Source organism: Microcaecilia unicolor, unplaced genomic scaffold (assembly GCF_901765095.1).
Source record: "Microcaecilia unicolor unplaced genomic scaffold, aMicUni1.1, whole genome shotgun sequence".
In the NCBI taxonomy this organism is placed as follows: domain Eukaryota; kingdom Metazoa; phylum Chordata; class Amphibia; order Gymnophiona; family Siphonopidae; genus Microcaecilia; species Microcaecilia unicolor.
This window is the reverse complement of record NW_021963078.1, coordinates 145659-166173: the sequence shown is the minus strand read 5'-3', so window position 1 is coordinate 166173 and position 20515 is coordinate 145659. Positions and strand designations below refer to the sequence as shown.

Here is a 20515-nt window from a genome sequence, read left to right as displayed (position 1 = left end):
GAAAATCCATGGGGTATCTGTTCTCCGAGTTCAGGGAGCTAGTTTCGCAGTTTCCTGCGCACTTTCAGGGGTAGTAGTCTCCCCTCCTTTGAGGGTTCCACCATTGGAGCGAATCATGGCCAATGGAGCTGACTCTTGGCAGCTGATAGAGTAGAATCCCAGTTGTAGGAAGCCTACCCTGGGGAAACAGTTTTTTTATTTTTACGTAGGATACATAAATAAGCAGATACTAGGCATTTATTTATTTATATACTGACATACCTTTCTGAAGCATATATTGCACTAAAATATACACATAATAACTAACTTGCTCATACCTAATTTCTTACATATTCCTTTCATCTTTGCTACTATTGTTCGTCTGTGATTCTAATGTGCGGCAAAAGCATTGAGCTTTCCGCCAATTAGTAATTTATATTTTAGGTTCCATTTCTGGGACGCTCTTGAAGACGCGTGAGTATAAAGGTGTTTTCTGTACGCATGATGCATGTTTTCGTTTAAATAATTTCCCTTTGCACATTTTTTTTATATATATATTTATAGGGGCACGTATTATAATTCTTTGAACTAGGATCCAACTTGAGATTTCTTTTGCCATTTTACACTGCACACCTATGTGGATTGTTTTCCCCTTATTTTTAATTCCATTATGTCCACTCAGTCCTCCACTAGCCCCCTTGAAAGAGTTCTCAACTTTTTCCCCGCTGATAAAAAAGAACTTTCCCGTTTATGTCAGACCTGGCATACCGTTTGGTCCGCCAAAGACCCGGGACTGGAATGGCCAACAAAGGGCTCATTTGATCAGGGCAAGCTCCAAGCCTTGGTCTGCTATAATGAATCCAACAAAACAGGAAAATCTAGGGAGAAGCATTTAGCTGCTATTAATAAATTTATACTTATTGCACAAAACCAGCATGACAGAGCCCTAGCGAAGTCTGATTGCGATCAAGCCCCTTACCAAGAGGCAATTACACCTTCTGCTCCACCACCTTATGATGCTGCAGGTACTACCAAGCTTCTACCATGTGCAGTGGGATATACACCAATACCCCCAGGATATTGTGATAAACCTCAGCTACACATATCTCAGGGATCTCAGACACAGATCCCCTTACCTCAAGGATCTCAGACAGTGATACCCTCGCTACCTGCGATATCTCCCGCGCCTATAAAATTTGACCCACCTACTACCGTACACATTGCTGGTGTAGTTGATCTATCTCTTCCCTCATCACAAAAGGACCCAATTCCAATATCTCAGGGGTCAGTACAAACTCAGACGCCCCTAACCCCTCCAACAATCCCAGTGGCCACGACCACCGTCCAATTGCCTACTATTACTACTGCTCCAACGATGCAAGTAACAACCCAGACGCTAACCCCACCACCGCCTCATGTATATCGTACTATTGGAGGCTATGAGATTGAGATACCCCCACCCATTATTGAGCAATATCCTTGTGTCCCGAACCCATCGGTTCCGGCCACCATCCAGCACCCTACTAACAGTCAAATTGACGTGGCTGCCCAGACCTCCATTTATCCTGGGCTAGGATCAGGATTGACCTCACACATGACCACCCAAACGACTACCTACCCACATATGGGGCACACAACTCAAACATCGCCTCCACCACTACATTTGGACTCTTATGTCCAAACTGGTCCCTTGCCCGCTGAATCCCTACAGTACCCTATCCTGTCCCAATTACGACAGATGGGTTTCGTTCCATGTAGTCCCGCCACACAGGCACGGGCTATTTGTCAGGAACTCTATGATCGGGGTTTCCTTAAAGCACCCCCGGTTCCAGTGAACTCTTCCATGCCTACTCTAGAACCTGAGTGTTCTACTCCTCCTAGATGGGATCAATTGGGCGCACGCCCCATGGGTAAAATTCCCCAATTAGCGGAGGATCTGGCTCTTCTCCGCCGTCCTCTCATACTTCCAGCCAAACCAGGTACTGGGGATCTACCAAAAGTAATATCTTCCCCATTAGAAGAAGCATGGGAAATTTTAAAACAACAACTTCCAATTAAAACAGATTTGATGGATATTCGAAACGAACCTCCCCCAGTACTAAGTTTCTCCTCCTCGATGGAAGGAGATTCTTCTCACCTTGACCTACCCAAGCCCCTCCCCCTTGACACGCCAGTTCCTTCAGGTGCAGGCTGTCTACCGTCACCCGCCCTCACCTTAGCCACTATAGGAGATGATCTCGTATACGTTTCAGAAGGACTTCGTTCCCTACGTAAGTCCATGTCGGCACTCCCTGACACTATTGCATCTGCTACATCAAAATCCGAAATACCCCAGATACCCCAACAACATGATGCCATTTCTCATCATACTAGACAGCGCGATCCTCACAGTTATCTTACTGATGAAGGATCTAGCCGCTGCCTTGCAGTCATTGACAGTCCCCAACACCCTACAAGACTGAATATCAGTGCAGAACCCATCCTATCTGGTCCACCTAACACACCTGCCCAATATGTGGCTTTGCATGAGAATTCATGGCATTATGTTCACCCATGGGTTGACAACCTTGCAGGATGGTCTGAGGCGCTTCAGCCCCAGTCCGCCCTCTTCCCACGCGAAGGATCTTTACGATCAGACAAGCTTTCACTTGTTAGAGATCTTATTTATGACCACCCCGACCCCCATTGGGATCAGAAAACTACCCTCTATTTAATCCAAGGTCTTCAGGTTTGGAAAAAGTATGAGAATCAGTTTCCCCCAACCACCTCGATTGATCTCCTTAAATCAGTGAAACTTTTTCCCCTGCTGAATAAAATGTCAGGTGGTGTCCCTCATACGGAATACACCCCACTTTCAGCTGTTGAATTGAATAGCCTCATACTACAGCTCCCGGATATTGCACAGGGAGGTAACCGCTGGTTAAAGAAATTACAGGACATAACCCTGGGGACTACTCTATCAGTCGGCGATATGAAAGCGCTCCTGGGCAGAACCCCACACGCTAGTATCACTGACATATTCACTCAATCGGGCTATGCAAAATTTGCCACCGATACTCAGTATGATGGCAACCCTTTGACAGAAATTCAGACCAAAGTATTTCAGGAAATTCGGACCATGTATCCGACCCTTAAAGACTTTTCAGTCATCACTTCCCAAAGATGGGAAATGGATTCAGAGCCTATTGAAGCTTATTTACTCAGACTCCAAGACCTATATAAAGAACAGACAGAGGAAAAATTTGACTCTGATAATGCCCTCCCAGTATTCTACCATTTACTGAAGGGAACCTTACCCTCAGAGATTAAATTAAAATTGGAGAATACAGTGGGTCTCCAATTAGAAAAATGGCCTAAAATTCGTGAACACATCCTTCATCATTGCAGAAGGCTTATTAAAAGCAAGCAAGATGAAGCCCAACATCGTAAGACAGTGCACACCAACTTGGAAATGCTACAGACTGAAGATCTCAAAGAGAAAAGAGCCTCTAAGAGCTCTGACACTGATACTAATACCACTGACATTTCTCCCCCTGTTATTGTTATGTATGCTGACCAACGCTATGACAATAACGGCCGAAATCAGGGCCTACGGCCCTACCGCCCAGACCGTAGACCTGATTACCCACAAGAAAGAGGTCGGCGCGGGCAACCGCAGCGAGGTCCCCTACGGGGCCCTCCTGATAATAACAGACGGTTTCGAAACGATTATTCCCGGCCTAGCCCTGATCGCTATATAGATGTTCAGTGTTATCGTTGCCAACAATTTGGTCATTACGCTGCTCAATGTCCTCAGCCGCCATCCCATAGAGTTATAAGACAGCTTCGGCGAAATCCTCCAGAACGCCAGTCTTTCCCTTTATGGAACCCAGACCAACGCCGCCCACAGTGACTAGGCGTAGTCCGTACCAAGGCAGGCATGGATGATCCTATGATCACCCTGCTTATCTGTGATGTCCCTGTCCACTTCTTAATTGATACAGGCGCCTCTCGCTCTGTGTTGGCCCACGTCCCACACAAACTGCAGAAACTTCTTAAAATTTCCCCAAACAATATTACCACCACAGGATTTGATGGTGTTCCTACGGACACACCACTGCTTGAGCCCCTGCCAATTAAATATGCCACTCAACAACTATCTGCTCCCTTTTTGTACGCTCCGTTGTGCCCTGTTAATTTACTTGGAAGAGATCTATTGACACTGTTCCATTTTGAAATTCATTTTGATCCTTCCCCTAGTGAAACCACTTCACTTTTGATGGCTGTCACCTCTATGGTTGAAAAACAAATAGAGGTAGCATTGAATAACCTACCGGGTTTTCTTTGGGCCACTCCTGAGAAACCCTATGGTAAGGTTGCAGGCCCTCCCCATCTTATTCAGTTGTTACCTGGTTGTAAAGGTCCTAAAATTGCCCAGTACCCTTTGAAACCTGAAGTCATTGCTGGAGCTCAAGAACAAATTGATTCCTTATTACAGCAAGGTATCATTGAAAAATGTAATTCACCATACAATACTCCATTATTCCCAGTTCCAAAGAAGGAACCTGGTGCCTTCCGTATAGTACAGGACTTACGCGCGCTAAATGACCTCACTTACGCGGTATTCCCGAACGTGGAAAACCCAACCACACTCCTCAATAGTATCTCCTTGCAGACATATCATTCCACCATTGATTTATCCAACGCCTTCTTTTCCATCACCCTTGACCCCGTAAGCCGCCCGCTAACGGCTTTCCAATTCAATAACACAACATATCAGTGGACTCGTCTCCCTCAAGGATTTACTGACAGTCCTACAGTCTTTTCCCAGACCTTAGCCGCACATATACAAGAATTCAAACAGTACAGATATAGCCTCCCACCACAAACTTCCATTGTTCAGTATGTAGACGACATGCTCATCACCTGCCCCGATTTTGACACATGTGTTCAGGTCACCTGTGACTTTCTTGGCTTTCTTGCTACGAAAGGTTACAAGGTTAACAGAAAGAAATTAAAAGTTGCTCAGACACATGTTACCTTCCTTGGCCACCACATTGGCCCCCGTCAGAAAGGCCTAGGTCCCGATACTCTCCAACATGTCTCCTCCTTGCGAATGCCCACTACCATTTCTGATCTCAGAGGTGTCCTTGGTATGTTAAATTTTTGTCGCCTGTGGATACCAAATTATTCAGCCCGGACTCAGCCCTTTTATATGAAACTACAAGGCAAACAGAAAGCAAAACATGAACCCGTTCTTTTTACACCTCAAGAAACAGCTGATCTTATGGCCCTTGTAAAGGATGTTATGCTCTCCTCACCATTGGCAACCATTGATGTCTCTCAGGATGTGCACCTTTGGGTCGTGCATACTGAGAATACCTGGTCTTGCCTGATCACTCAAGAACATGATGACCTTGCTTGTGGTTATCTCTCGGGTACTTTTTCACCTGTCGAAAGAGCTTTTGCTACTTGTGAGAAAGGCCTTGTTGCCGCCAGCACAGCTGTTACAAAATTATACAGCTACATTCCTCACCTTCCGGTGATTCTTCACACATCCCATGATGTTAAATATCTGTTGGATAAACAGATTAGTCACATGACTGTCTGCCGGTTACAAAAGTATCAAGTGCTTTTGTTCAGTGTAGTGCACTCTATTCACCCATTAACTTTAACTGACCTTCAACGCCTGGATCCATTACTCACTGTAACAGAGACAGCACAGAATGCTATTTTTCCCCATGAGTGCACTACCCGATTATCTGTTCCTGAATCACTCCATCTACATTCAGAAATCTTGCAAAGTGGCGAGGTTTGGTTACAGATGGTTCTCAGCAAAACGGAGTTGCCGGTTTTGCCGCCCTCCGTTATACACCAGAAGAAGATATTCTGGATCCTATACAATTCAGGTTACCTGATTCATTCACAGCCCAAACCGCAGAACTTGCAGCGGTTTTGTATGTCTTACTGTTTAAAGCACTACACTCAGATCTGAGCATTGTCACCGACTCGGACTATGTATTCACTTCCTTGCATTCCCATGTTCGCAAATGGAACCAGAGGGGTATGATCTCCTCTACCGGGCAACCCCTAAGTCACTTACCTTTGTGGACTGCACTTTTTGAAGCACTGGAGAAGCGCCATCAAAAAGGCCTTCGCACCAGTATCTCCTGGATTAAAGCACATCAAGAGACAGTTTTCTCTTTTGCCATTAATGGTAACCATGCTGCAGATGAACTAGCCCGTGAAGTCACTTCCTTTTCCAATCTTCCTACTGCATCCACTTGCGATGTTACACTTCCTGTACTCGCGTCCGAAGCGCCTTTATTTGAGACACCCCCTTCTACTCCCTCGGGTTCAACACCCTCTGAATCCTCCTCCCCTGACATCCCACCTGCTTTCAACACCCCTCCTGTCATCACCTCCTTGCTATCTCCTGAATCTGAGCCCCCTGTAACGTCCCCTCCCTCAGACTCCTTAACGTCAGACTTCTCTACTACCCTCACTTCCTCCCTTTCACAAGCAGAACTCACTTTGTGGAAGCAGGCAGGATGTTTCCTAAATCCGAATGGAATTTGGACCCATCCCAATGGGCAATTATGTGTTTCACAGCATGTTTTATCTCTTCTTTTGCATGCCCTCCACTACCCCTTACATTTAAATGCTACTACACTGTATGATCAATTGTCTTCCAGATTATGGGCTCCCCAAATGATGCCCATGTGTCACACCGTAGTTCATAATTGTTACAAATGTTTTCTGTACACACCTAAACGAGGACCTGTTATTCCTTCAAGTCATTTACCTGTTGTCCAGGGACCTGGCCAACATTGGTATATCGATTTCACAGATATGCAGACGCCCGTTCGTGGTAAACGGTATCTGCTTGTCTGCGTGGACGCTTTCTCGAAGTGGGTGGAAGCTTTCCCTTGCTCTAGAGAAACCGCCCAAACGATGGCACAATCACTGTGCACTGAAATTATTCCTCGATTTGGGATTCCTGGCAAAATTACCACAGATAATGGTACCCACTTTGTAAATGAACTGTTACAGAACCTTCTTCCTGCACTCGGCATTACTCACAGAACTGTGTGTGTTTACAAACCCACCAGTAATGGTCTGGTTGAACGATACAATGGCTTGCTCAAAACAAAAATGCGTCAGCTTATGGCAAATGGGATAAAGAATTGGCTTGATGCCCTTCCTTTGGCACTATTATCTCTCCGTGCCACTCCATCCTCTTCCCTTAAACTGACGCCGTTCCAATTATGTACAGGTCGCCAGATGCGACTCATACCTGGCAATCCAGACACTCAAGTACCCGATCAATACTCAGTATATTGGGATATCTTGCAGACTATTGTAAGTTCTCTGTCCTCAATTCCACAGGCCATTTCGGACAGAAGAGGGGATTGTGATGCCGATAGACCCCCCCCTTATAAAGTGGGCGATCTGGTGCACCGGCGTTATTACACGCACAAGACCTGGCGAGATCCGATCTACGTTGGGCCCTTCAAGATAGAAGCCCTGTCAGCCACAGCTGCAAAGCTGGAGGACCACACATCCTGGGTCCATCTGAAAGATATACGAGCTTATCCAACTACCCCATCAGGTCTCCTGGATGTTTCCATTGATGTTCCCAGCACAGCAGTCACTGGAGAGACCAGTCCCACCACGAACCCCATCACCACCGCCACTGAGCCCGAGACCACCGACCCCGCACCCAACACTTTTGAATCATCTTGATCAACTTGACCAAAGACTTAACCACCTTACCCCCTCTCCTGAATCACACCTCCTTGATCTGGCTGACATTATTATCCAAGCCTTCGCAGAATCTCCAGAGTCACCATCTGAACAACCACCTGTATCTGAACCAGTATTTGAGTTGCCTTCTTCACCTCCACCTCCCACAGTTCCTGTTCATCCACTTCCCTACGTGGATCTTCGCATCCGCCTCATCAGAATCCGCAATCTGGCAGACGATCTCCTCCACGTCCGCAACCTAGCAGGACAGTTGACCCCGGAAGACCGAGAGTCCATTGTGTTTTCAACAGTAAACATTTTGCACAGCAACACCTGTGAGCTGCTCGACATTCTACATCGGTACTTCCCAAATCAAGCCAGATAAATGCCACAGCAAGTTCCGCCGCTGTGCACTTCAGAAGTATTCATCCCCTTACAGACTGTTTCTCTACATAAGTGTGACTCTGAACAGGTATCTGATACAAATTCCCATCGGTCCAAAGACTTGGATGACAATTATCTGGAAGCAGACACCATTTCTGACGACAAGGCCGGAACCAGCGCTCGTCCAAGTGTTGCCTCTGCTGTAACGGTGTTACATCAGTACACCCTCTTCTTCTGCTTCCCATCTGCCAGACTGTTTGCTGTTGGACTCGTGTGCATGTTCATACTGTGTATAGGTTTGGTTTTGTTTCTCACTACCTTGTTTCCCTATACTGCTGACAGTAACCTCTTTGATCTTTGGATCACACTTACAGCCTTTCCCACTGGCAACGTTACCTTGCCAGCCGGAAACGCTACGGTACTTGCAACTACTTCAGTACTTGCGACTACCCCAGCAATACTTGCAACTACTTCTGTATTTGCATCCACTCCTGCTCTACCACCTACTACAGCATCTTACACAGAACTCCAACAGTACACCACAGTCACACGCCCGTTTGGATATAGTCCCCCCCAGACGATCTCTAAGATCAGCCCCGCTGCCACCAGTCATCCCACCCCCTGGGCAGACACATCTGCCACGACAGACTTTTCAACTGGCAATCCTCCAGATCTTATTGAAACCTCTGCAACCACTCCTTTCCTCACTGATCCTCCTGTTTTGTATTCTACAACTGTTCCCAATCATATCAGTAGCTCGGTCCATATTGTCCCCAATCGTACAACTACTTTTGAAGATAATATTGCCTTGCTTGAATTACGACCCACCCCTCCTCCTTATTCTTTGGTTCCTGCTAGTGACGTTCCTCCTCCCACACATACTACTTTAGCCACGTCAAACACCACCGTCCCAGCCACTCGTCCTCCCAGATAGCTCAGGTGATCATCAATATATGTCCCAGAATTTACCAGACACTCCGCCTTCTCCACCTGATTCTCCCCCACCGTCGCCTTTAAATTTAGGTGCACACTTGATCCCTGAACCCCCAGAATATCTAAGACAATTAATTCATCCTCATTGGGACCCTGCTCCAGAAGACGATACAAATTGGGACCCCTTCACCCGATACCACACACTGTGTGAACCTTTGTTTGACAGTTGGACATTAGGTCCTAGCCGTACGGTTACACACACTCAGTTACTGTTTGGAGGAATTTTAGGCTTACAAATTGAACAAACAGACGACCTCCTAATCAGGCCACAAACTGGTGACATTGTAGATTTTTGGGTAATTACATACGCTGTACTGGGCACTGACTGGATTCCCTTCCTGTTTATCAGAGAGGTTGGATCGAGACCTTTGAAAGTATATGGTATTTTCCAAATCCCAGATCCTACTGAAATAGGGGCTATTAGAATTTACCCCCCATACCCAAATACCTGTTGCTAAAACCCTTGGGATAAATTTGTCGCTCTCCTTAATCAGTAGCCGTTACTTACCTTTCGTACAATTGTGATACAGTGCCTCATTATGAAAACTACCAACATGAAGGGCTTAGCCCTCCTGTTGTGTGTGCTCACCACACCCATGATACATGGAACACAGTACCTAGCAAATTTTCAAGAACAATTTACAACCACTTATGAAATAACATTACCCACTACCAAGGACACAACCACTATCACCCTTGATGTGTGTGCTTACACAATGTGTGGGGAACATCCTGTGCAGCAATATTTGTCAGCTTTTGAAGTATACCTGTGTCCCTTCCCCAATTGTGGAAGTTGGGCACAAGTATGGTGGTATACAGGTTCATGGGTTCCCTACTCAGGTACTGAGATTCCAGATCTAAAAAGGAGCATTTCCATCATGAAATTGCGAGTCACTGGCCTCTGCCAAATGACCAAATGTAATCCAGTGGCTATCACTTTTAGAGGAGTAACGGATGTTACATACAGAACTTATTCCATAGGAATTGATGCCACAGGTAGAGACCCCATTGGAAAAATCAAGATTGTTCCACCCCCAGCCCAACCTACAGCGACCAATCCTTTAGTGCCGACAAAGATCCCAGAAATAAAAATTCCTTACCAGATTGTACCAATTAATAATTCTAAAGATTTAGTGGCACTGGAAACAGGATTTGGAGAGACAAACCTATGGCTCGAATGGGCACATTATACTACAAAGAGTCTGAATATCTCTAATTGTTATTTTTGTTCCCATGCAAGAGCAGAACCAACAGTTGTTCCTTTCCCCTTAGATCTCCAAAATGATCCAGATGGATTTTGGTGTATGTTGCAGTTATTGCAGGTTAAAGAGGACATAAATCAGTCTTGTCAACATCTTGACGAGCACCACCCCTACTTACCCCCTCGGATGAGGGTCCCACCTGCATTCAGGATTCCAAATCCTGCTACCAAATATCATACATGTCTGGAACGATATGGGGTGAAACAGACACGGTTTTTAGGAAACTTAACCAATTGTAACACAACCTTAGGAAATGGGACTCTGAAAAATCTGAACCTAACACGGTTCTCACAAGCTAGAGCAGACATATGGTGGTACTGTGGAACCCGCACTATCCGCCATACACTTCCTAACAATTGGACAGGCAGATGTGCCCTAGTAAAATTGGTCATTCCAATCATTATAGCATCCTTGCCTCCTCCTCATAGTAGCTCTTCCTCACGAGTGAAGAGAAATGCAATGCCTGGATCTTTTGATGATCGGGTCTATATAGATGCTATTGGAGTTCCAAGAGGGGTTCCTGATGAGTTTAAAGCCAGAAACCAGATAGCTGCAGGATTTGAATCAGTTTTCTTTTGGTGGGCGACTATCAATAAGAATCTTGACTGGATCAACTATATATATTACAATCAGCAGAGATTTGTGAATTACACTAGGGATGCAGTTCAAGGAATTGCAACACAATTAGACGCCACTAGCCGGATGACGTTGGAAAATAGATTAGTTCTTGACCAACTTCTAGCAGCGGATGGAGGGGTGTGCCAAAAGATAGGCACCCAGTGTTGCACCTTTATCCCCAACAATACAGCTCCAGATGGATCAATTACCAGAGCTTTAGAAGGCTTAACCTCACTGTCGCAAGAATTGGCAGAGAACTCTGGCGTTGATACATCCTGGACAGGTTGGATGGATAGAGCTTTTGGTAAATGGAAAACATTTATCATTTCAGCAGCCACGACTATAATCATAGTAGTAGCAATTTTTGTTTTAGTAGGATGTTGCATAATCCCTTGTGCTAGAGGCTTAGTAGAACGCTTAATTGAAACCGCAATAATGAAAAGGACCACAGCAGGACAATATGCCCTGTACGAAAATCTCCTTCCCAACACCACAGGAGAAAACACATTGGACTATCTCCCTCCGAGAAGTACCAATCGCTATGCAACTGTTAGAGACACTGGAGAGATGTCTGCAACTGTATAATCAGATAATAACGCACAGGGATAGAATGTAACCATATAAAGCCGTATAAGATGATGTGATCAATTGTGCAAATCTATGTAAATGTATAATTAAGATATAATCAGTATATAACCAATGATTTTGTGATTTATAACAATATAAATATATTGACATACATAAGAATAAGATAGAACCTGCATATTAAAAGGTTGAAGAAAAATTATATTGTAGTAACCATAAGTGTTAGTAGGATTGACATAATTGAAGTACTGCCAAGAAGATACTTTCAAACCGAAAACGAAACAAATTGTACCAGTTGATCTTAAGACTCAGATAATTTGATGGCCTCATAGAATACCTTCTGGAACGGATGGTACCAAGGTACGTTAACCCTGGTGTCACCCTATGGGATAGGGTGAAGAGGGGAATGTTAATATATGGCCTAGCTTTAAGGCTACCACTGGAATAGTGATGGCCAAAGCTATGCAGCCTAAAAACAACTGAAAAAGTACTGACTAGGCCAAACAACAAGTAAATGATTTAATATTTGAGAATCTGCAAAAAGCAGGTCTGAATAATGACTTCTGACACAAATTGGTACAATTTTTAAATCAAATATAGCACCTGTAATGAAAGATCAGATGAATAAAATGGAGCTTATTAGTTTTGGTATACAATGATACAGAGGTAATACAGAGTTCATGAGAAAGGTATGAAAAGTATTGCAGCCGGAAGATGTGAAACTGTTATCTCAACGCTTCCCAAAACATGTTGATAATTAGCAGTAGCTGAGAACGGAAGGAGTTGGGTACATCAGATAGCAGATCGCATGGGAAAGTATGATCTCAGAAAGTGAGAAAGATTAGGAGCAAGGTATCTCACCATTCACTTCTATGGAGAAGATAGGGTATAAAAGAGGAGAGATTTTGGCTCAGTTTGAGAGTCCTCTCCAAAGCTTCTGTCAGACGGCGAAGCCCTGTGCGGCTGAAACCAGAATCTGATGTCTGTATTTGTATCAACTTGAAGACCTGTGTTTGGGTAAGAAATAAAATGTACCTATCTATCTAAACCTATCTCTGTCTCTATTTTTATTGATTCTATCTTCTCTTTACCTAACATTTAGCCTAAGGTAGATCACATACAAGTGACACTCAGTTTTGGACAGAAAGCAGTAGTTATGGGAATTAGTTTTCAATTACGGCTCCTAATGCCACCCCAGAACAGACCCCCTTATGATTGGGTGACAATGGAGGTTAGAGAAACTATACAGAACCTGATATATGAACTAAGTACCTTTAGTCCCCCATGTGACGGAGTCAGAAAGAGGTCTATAAGAAGAGGTAAATAAAAACAGTATATAAACAACCATTTATCATAGCCACCACCACCAATAAGCGCCCCAGTTTATCACTCTTAAGCAATCTGACATCCATCGCAAGTGGCGAACAAATGCCCACATCACCCTTCCTGGACTCCGAGATTCTGGTACGGTATAGAGAGGAGGTGAATAACCGCTCATGTACTCATTTAAAGTGTGTTTCCTGCAATAAACATATGTCACCATGCAAACACTTCAGCTCTTGAAACATCAAGCTGCATTTTGCAGGCAAGTTAAGTCCCTTCACATTACAGGAGACCACTTTCAACATCAGAGGACCCATGATGGAATTCAAGACAATGCCCCCCTCCAAGCAGAACTGCGCATCCTTCCCTGAATCCTGATCTCCCGCCCCTCCCCCAATATAGGAAAATCCTCCACTCCCACCTCTCCATTGAAGGAAGTGAAAGCCCTAAGACTCCCACATACCAGAAACAAGAAGCATGATATAAAGTTCCCTTCCCGTACTTTCCAAAATCACACACACATCCATTCAGTCACTCCCAACTTCCATACCCCACACACACATCCACCAGTCTGGGCAAGGTCAAACCAAAGGTCACAGTTCACATTCAACCCTAGCATCAGCAAGGGTGAAGAGTAAGTACTATAGTCAAGGAGGCCTACGTCCACGATACCCAGTTTAGATTGGGCCTGGACCCAGCGCCAGTCCAGGGGGATCTTCCTGACACTGTCATCTGGTGTGACCCTCCACACTACGCCAGTGATAGCCCGCTAACTGCTGCCGTATCTTCCTCCTGCCACTGGTCAGGCTCAGGTCTCTGGATGCCCATTTTATGTAGCGCCTCCCAAGCGCCCAACACAGTAGTAAACTTAGTATGAACCTCAATGAGGGTCACCAGTGGCCCAAATAGAAAAGGTTCAGCGATACCGGATCTGCGCATGAACTAAGGCCCAAGTGAGCTCCTTGAAAGATCTGCATTTCAAAAGTGTGGCAGTGGCTGTCCTGAAAGAGCTCCACCTCAAAGCCATTCCACTTGAGAACTCCCCTCTCTCTCTCGCTTTCCGCAGCATAGCCTCTTACTCTGAGAATCTCTGGAAGCAAACCGCCACATCTCAGGGGAAGCCACTGAATCTGGGATCCAGGGTGCGTGCTCCAGCAATAGGGGAGTCACATACACCTCTCCCAATCCTCTCCCAGGAGCCAACAATAAAGGTCTTGCACTGTGTGCATAAAATCACCATACTAAGCCCCCTCAGGTATATCCCAAATCCGCACAGTGTTACATTTTGTGCAGTTCTCCAGGTCCTCCAATTTACTCAGCAATTTTCAGTGCTCCTCCTGAAGCTTTGCCACTGTGCACTGGGTGCCCATCACCAGAGACTCGCACCCATCCATGTGTTCTTCTACGTACTCGATGCAGGTCCCCATGCTGGCAAGGTACAACTTAATACCCTGGACCGCATCTTTGATTTGGGACTTAACCAATGCAATTTCACTCTTGATTTTCCCAAGCCAGGATTGCAAGTCCACCACTGAGATCCGCACCTACACCAAATCTACCACAGCTAGGGTCAGGCTCCATGCTGTTCTCCAGTGGGGATGGTGATGCACGCTCTGCATGCTCAGAACCAAATGGGAAACGGCCAGCCAGCTTCGCTGCCATTTTTGCTGGGGTTTTACCCTTGACCAGCCTTATCATCATTGCCATCCGGTAGCAGGAAGATTTGCACCTCGTGGGAGGAAGATGATGACCCAAGTGGAGTACTAGAAGCAGCGGTGGGGAAGGGACCTGCTTTGACTCGTACAGAGCTCCCCCTTCAAGCAACCATCATACAGGATGATGTCACTTCCTCCAGGATTTAAACCATTTATGATATATGCACATTGCCCCAATGCACGAGAATCTGGGATGCAACAGATCTACTCAGAACAGTGTTTCTCAAGCTGGCCCTTGCAGGATGCCCACAATGAATATGCATGGGATATACTCACATAAAATACAGAGAGAGCATGCAAATCTCTCATGCATACTCATTGTGATTATCCTAAAATCAGACTGGTTAGGATCAGCCTGCAAGACATTTATAACACCTGTGAGATTTTTCAGCACTATCTATAGTCTTCAGAAGGTTATTTCACTTACCTGGATCTTCATCTAGCTTGGTCTTTGGGGGTTCCCACGGTGGCCTGGCTGCCTTTGCCCTTGTCTGCCGCTTTCCTAATTCCTCCTCAAACCTGTCATACAAATCACGAAGCTTACTGGTCCCAACCACTGTAGAATCACCCTAAAGATAATGGAAGATAAAGCAAAACTATCAAGATAGCCTCCAAGGGCTAGTATAATACAGATTTATATTTGGCCTGTTAATATATGGCCTGGCTTTAAGGCTACCACTGGAATAGTGATGGCCAAAGCTATGCAGCCTAAAACAACTGAAAAAGTACTGACTAGGCAAAACAACAAGTAAATTTGACAATCTGCAAAAAGCAGGTCTGAACAATGAGTCCTGCCACAAATTGGTACAATTTTTAAATCAAATACAGCACCTGTAATGAAAGAATGATGGATCAGATGAATAAAATGGAGCTTATAATTTTGGTATACAATGATACAGAGGTAATACAGAGTTCATGAGATGGTATGAAAGGTATGAAAAGTATGAAAAGTATTGCAGCCGGAAGATGTGAAACTGTTATCTCAACGCTTCCCAAAACATGTTGATAATTAGCAGTAGCTGAGAACGGAAGGAGGTGGGCACATCAGACAGCAGACCGCGTGGGAAAGTATGATCTCAGAAAGTGAGAAAGATTAGGAGCAAGGTTTCTCACCATTCACTTCTATGGAGAGGTTTGTGTATAAAGAGGGGAGATTTTGCCTTAGTTTGGAACTCCTCCCCAACGCTTCTCTCAGACGGCAGGGCGCTGTGCAGATAAACCCAGAATCTGATGTCTGTATTTGTATCAACTTGAAGACTTGTGTTTGGATGGAGGAGACGACTGCTAGCAAAGAAGAGCTACCCGATAATGTATCTGATCTGAAGGCTATGTTGCAGCAAAGAATCACTAAATTAAAAGACAGATGCACAGACCTCAACATTACCTGGTGTGAGAAACGAGACATTATTCAGCGTGAGTTTCGACAGATGCATCGCTTGGTCCATGAGCAAGGGAAATGGGCTCTCCACTTACTGGAGTTACAAAAAGCTTTGGGCTCTACCCTTCCTTCTGACTCATCTAGCTCATAAGTCCTGCTGGCCTCCTGCAGCTGAGGGCTCAACCCTTGGTGAATGGTAGTCATCGTAGGTGAAGATTCCATATCTATTGGCGATAAATTGCGACGCATTGCCCTCCATACATCAATAAATGAACATTTACCATCATCTCTTTTGTTCCACATACTTAACCATTGTTATTTGATCATGTCTTCGTAAAGATTACCAATCTGTCTTGCACGTTATGCAAGCCAGAAGTGGGGATATATTATGCAAATCCCAATTCCTAGTATTAAGAGGGTTGCAGTTGAAGCTCTGATCCCTACCAATCAGGAGATATAATTTCATATATACTATTGTTGTTTATGTAAATTGGCTTTTCATTATTGAACCCTTCTGGTTTCCCTTTTTGCTTTTGCACTTAATTAGCACTGTTTTCTCCATGTTTACCTTGTCTTTCATGCCTATTCAATTCACACTGATTATGCCCACCAAGATATAGCAATGTATCATTCAGGCATACAGTTACTTTGCTTATTCCTTTACCAGTCTCTGGCTCTTGATGGACTAATTATGATGGTGTATGCCTAGAATAAAGACATGAAAAGATCCCACTTTGTACACCACAAGTACGTCTTCAAGATCTATCCAGGCCCAAATGATGTTAGATCCCCCAAGGTTGTGGCAATAATCTTTACACCTTGCAAACTACTGGACCACAAGTTTACTCAGCCGCAGAACCAGATGTTACATCTCAAGACCGGCAACTTCCTTCAGCAAGCCAGCCTGAAAACCCAGCCCTGTTGGATCTTCCAGAACTCCGTCCAGATTCTTCAACGCTTCCACCGCCTCGACCATGTTCGATGAAAGAAACTTTTGAACTGATACTTAATTTGAGAACTACTGTTGCTGTTTATGGACATTATAGATTCATATTATGTTTTATTTTCAGTTTAGCAGCAATCCTGTCTAGATATTGAAAAGGTTTTATTTTTATTTTCCCATTATTTCCTTTATTGTTCTAATTGATTTCCTAAGAGTTTCCCCGTCATTTCTGTTTATGTAATTTAAATTGAAGTCGATATTGCTCGGATACAAGGGTAACATCAAACCCTAATACTGGCTCTGATATCATAATGTAGGTGTAAACCCTGTTAGTATCAACCTGTTATGCAATTGTTTAACTTTGGTGTAGGCTTGCTTGAGCTGCATGTCTTTCTGTAGGTTTGACTAAGCTCCAAGAGGGGTAACGGATATATACAATGCTTCCCATACTTCCAGGTCATTATGCATATGTCAAGATCCATGCATGACCTTGGTTAATATAAATTTTCCTAGGATTGACCATTTTTGCTGTATGAGGCAACCTCATACTTGCTATCCACTTATTAGTGCTCATGATTGGATGCCAATGATGAGTACTAGTAGGGTCCAGGCATCCCGACCTGTTTAAGGATTCTGAATACCTACAACCTTAAACAGCCTATTAGTATGATCCACCTGAAATTGCTATTACCCGCATACCTATATTTCATGGGATTTTGTAAATGAGCTCATGGATTAGTCCCATTCATAAAAACATTTCTCGCTACAGGTTTGAGTAAGTCTCAACCGAAAACTAAACAAATTGTACCAGTTGATCTTAAGACTCAGATAATTTTATGGCCTCATAGAATACCTTCTGGAATGGATGGTACCAAGGTACGTTAACCCTGGTGTCACCCTATGGGATAGGGTGAAGAGGGGAATGTTAATATATGGCCTGGCTTTAAGGCTACCACTGGAATAGTGATGGCCAAAGCTATGCAGCCTAAAACAACTGAAAAAGTACTGACTAGGCAAAACAACAAGTAAATTTGACAATCTGCAAAAAGCAGGTCTGAACAATGAGTCCTGCCACAAATTGGTACAATTTTTAAATCAAATACAGCACCTGTAATGAAAGAATGATGGATCAGATGAATAAAATGGAGCTTATAATTTTGGTATACAATGATACAGAGGTAATACAGAGTTCATGAGATGGTATGAAAGGTATGAAAAGTATGAAAAGTATTGCAGCCGGAAGATGTGAAACTGTTATCTCAACGCTTCCCAAAACATGTTGATAATTAGCAGTAGCTGAGAACGGAAGGAGGTGGGCACATCAGACAGCAGACCGCGTGGGAAAGTATGATCTCAGAAAGTGAGAAAGATTAGGAGCAAGGTTTCTCACCATTCACTTCTATGGAGAGGTTTGTGTATAAAAGAGGGGAGATTTTGCCTTAGTTTGGAACTCCTCCCCAACGCTTCTCTCAGACGGCAGGGCGCTGTGCAGATAAACCCAGAATCTGATGTCTGTATTTGTATCAACTTAAAGACTTGTCTTTGGGTAAGGAATAAAATGTACCTATCTATTTAAACCTATCTATGTCTCTATTTTTATGGATTCTATCTTCTCTTTACCTAACATTTAGCCTAAGGTAGATCACATACAAGTGACACTCAGTTTTGGACAGAAAGCAGTAGTTATGGGAATTAGTTTTCAATTACGGCTCCTAATGCCACCCCCTTGTGATTGGGTGACAATGGAGGTTAGAGAAACTATACAGAACCTGATATATGAAATAAGTACCTTTAGCCCCCCGTGGGAAAGAGTCAGAAAGAGGTCTATAAGAGGGGGGATTTAAACAGGCCTCACAAAATGAATGTTTTATTTTTCGTTTTGTTTTTACTTTTTAAACAAGAAGTTCAGAAGAAAAACCCATTTTATTCATGTTTTCCCATCATTTAAGAAAATTTAACATGAGAAATTTTATAAAAATGGTAGTTTAGATAGTTAAAATACTTTTGAATTTTAAGACACCCAGGAAGCACTGGAAAGAAAGAACCTTGCCTGTATTCGTTTGTAACAGAAGAAACAGCCTGGCATTTAGTGGTAAATACAAAAAAAAAAAAAAAAAGTAAAACTTGCAATAAAGTGAAAAATAAGAAAATATGGACTACTACTCTCAAGCAAATTACACCATACACATTTAACCTGTCTTGCAAGATGGCTCTGTGGTATGACCCCTATCAGGGAAATGAACAAATCTTGCTTTTATTAGCCTTTATACAGGACACAATGAAGGAAGGAAAGGTGAAGGTGGAGGAGTATGACCTAAGTTTCAAATTTATTTGATATGCCGCCTATTAGAGAACTGTCTAAACGGTTTACACAAAAAACAATTATATATATATTGTACAAATAAAAAGAAATATGTATATATGTATTCTCACCCCTTAGTTTTTCCTCCATCTCTATGGGCAAGGATAAGGGAAGGACGACTGTTCTCTCTTAGCCACCTGTCTCCCTGTTGAGTTCTATGGATGGAGGCATTTCAGGAGGGTTTGGACGGAGGTCCATCAGAGTGGCTATGGGAATTGGGAAAGTATCATGGTGCTCATGAACATGATGCTACCCTTTGCCCAGACCCCAGAGAACCACCATCACAATGACTGCAAGCTGGAGAAGCTGGCAAGGAGATCCCAGCTGCTATATGGGAAAATTAGGTTCTTACCTTGGTAATTTTCTTTTAGTCACAGCAGATGAATCCATTAACTGATGGGTTGTATCCACCTATCAGCAGGTGGAGATAGAGAACACTGAAAAACCATAGTGCCTCTTGGACGGCTAGCCCCAACTGCCTTCAGTATTTGAGATTTCCAAAGCAGAGTGAACCATAAAGGTATAATAGCATAAACTTTCCTCACAGCGAACAAACGCCCCAGAACAGAAGCAATAACCATACAAAGGAGGGATGAACTCAACCTCCTGTAGTACAATATCATGTAGAAATTTTGAGAACTGGTATCCAACTTCTTCCAATGAGATCTATATCTGCATGAAAGATCTGAATAAAAAGCAAGTCAGACAGGGAGAGATCGTGGATTCATCTGCTGTGACTAAAGGAAAGAAAATTACCAAGGTAAGAACCTAATTTTCCCTTCCTTGTCATCAGCAGCAGATGAATCCATTAACTGATGGGATGTACAAAAGCAATCCCACGTAGGGTGGGAATAGGCCATACCGCAAGCAAACACTTGTGCTCCAAAAATAGCGTCCTGCTTCGCCGCAACATCCAGCCTATAATGCCGGAAAAATGAGAGCTGAGAAGCCCAAGTAGCCGCACTACAGATCTCTTGAAGAGAGAGTGCACCCGTTTCAGCCCACAAGGAAGAAATCACTCCGTGGAATGCGCCTTAAACGCTTCAGGTGGAGACCAACCTGAAAGCAGATACGCAGCAAAAATGACTTCCTTGAGCCAACGGGCTACAGTGGCCTTAGATGCCGGGCCTCCACGCCAAGGACCTGACAACAAGACAAAAAGGTGATCAGAAGTCCTGATATCATTTGACATCTGTAGATACTGCAACAGCGCCCTGCGGACATCCAGAAGATGTAACTGCCCAAAGG

General features: G+C 43.9%; 1 protein-coding gene across 1 annotated transcript in view; it reads right to left on the bottom strand.

The window, feature by feature from the left end:
• The window catches only part of LOC115458900 (ribonuclease 3-like), a 121218-nt gene that overhangs the window by 13386 nt on the left and 87317 nt on the right, over positions 1-20515 (bottom strand). The window contains exon 5 of the mRNA XM_030188745.1: positions 15012-15153. Coding sequence (XP_030044605.1) covers positions 15012-15153 — 142 coding nt within the window. The remainder of the gene's footprint in view (positions 1-15011; positions 15154-20515) is intronic.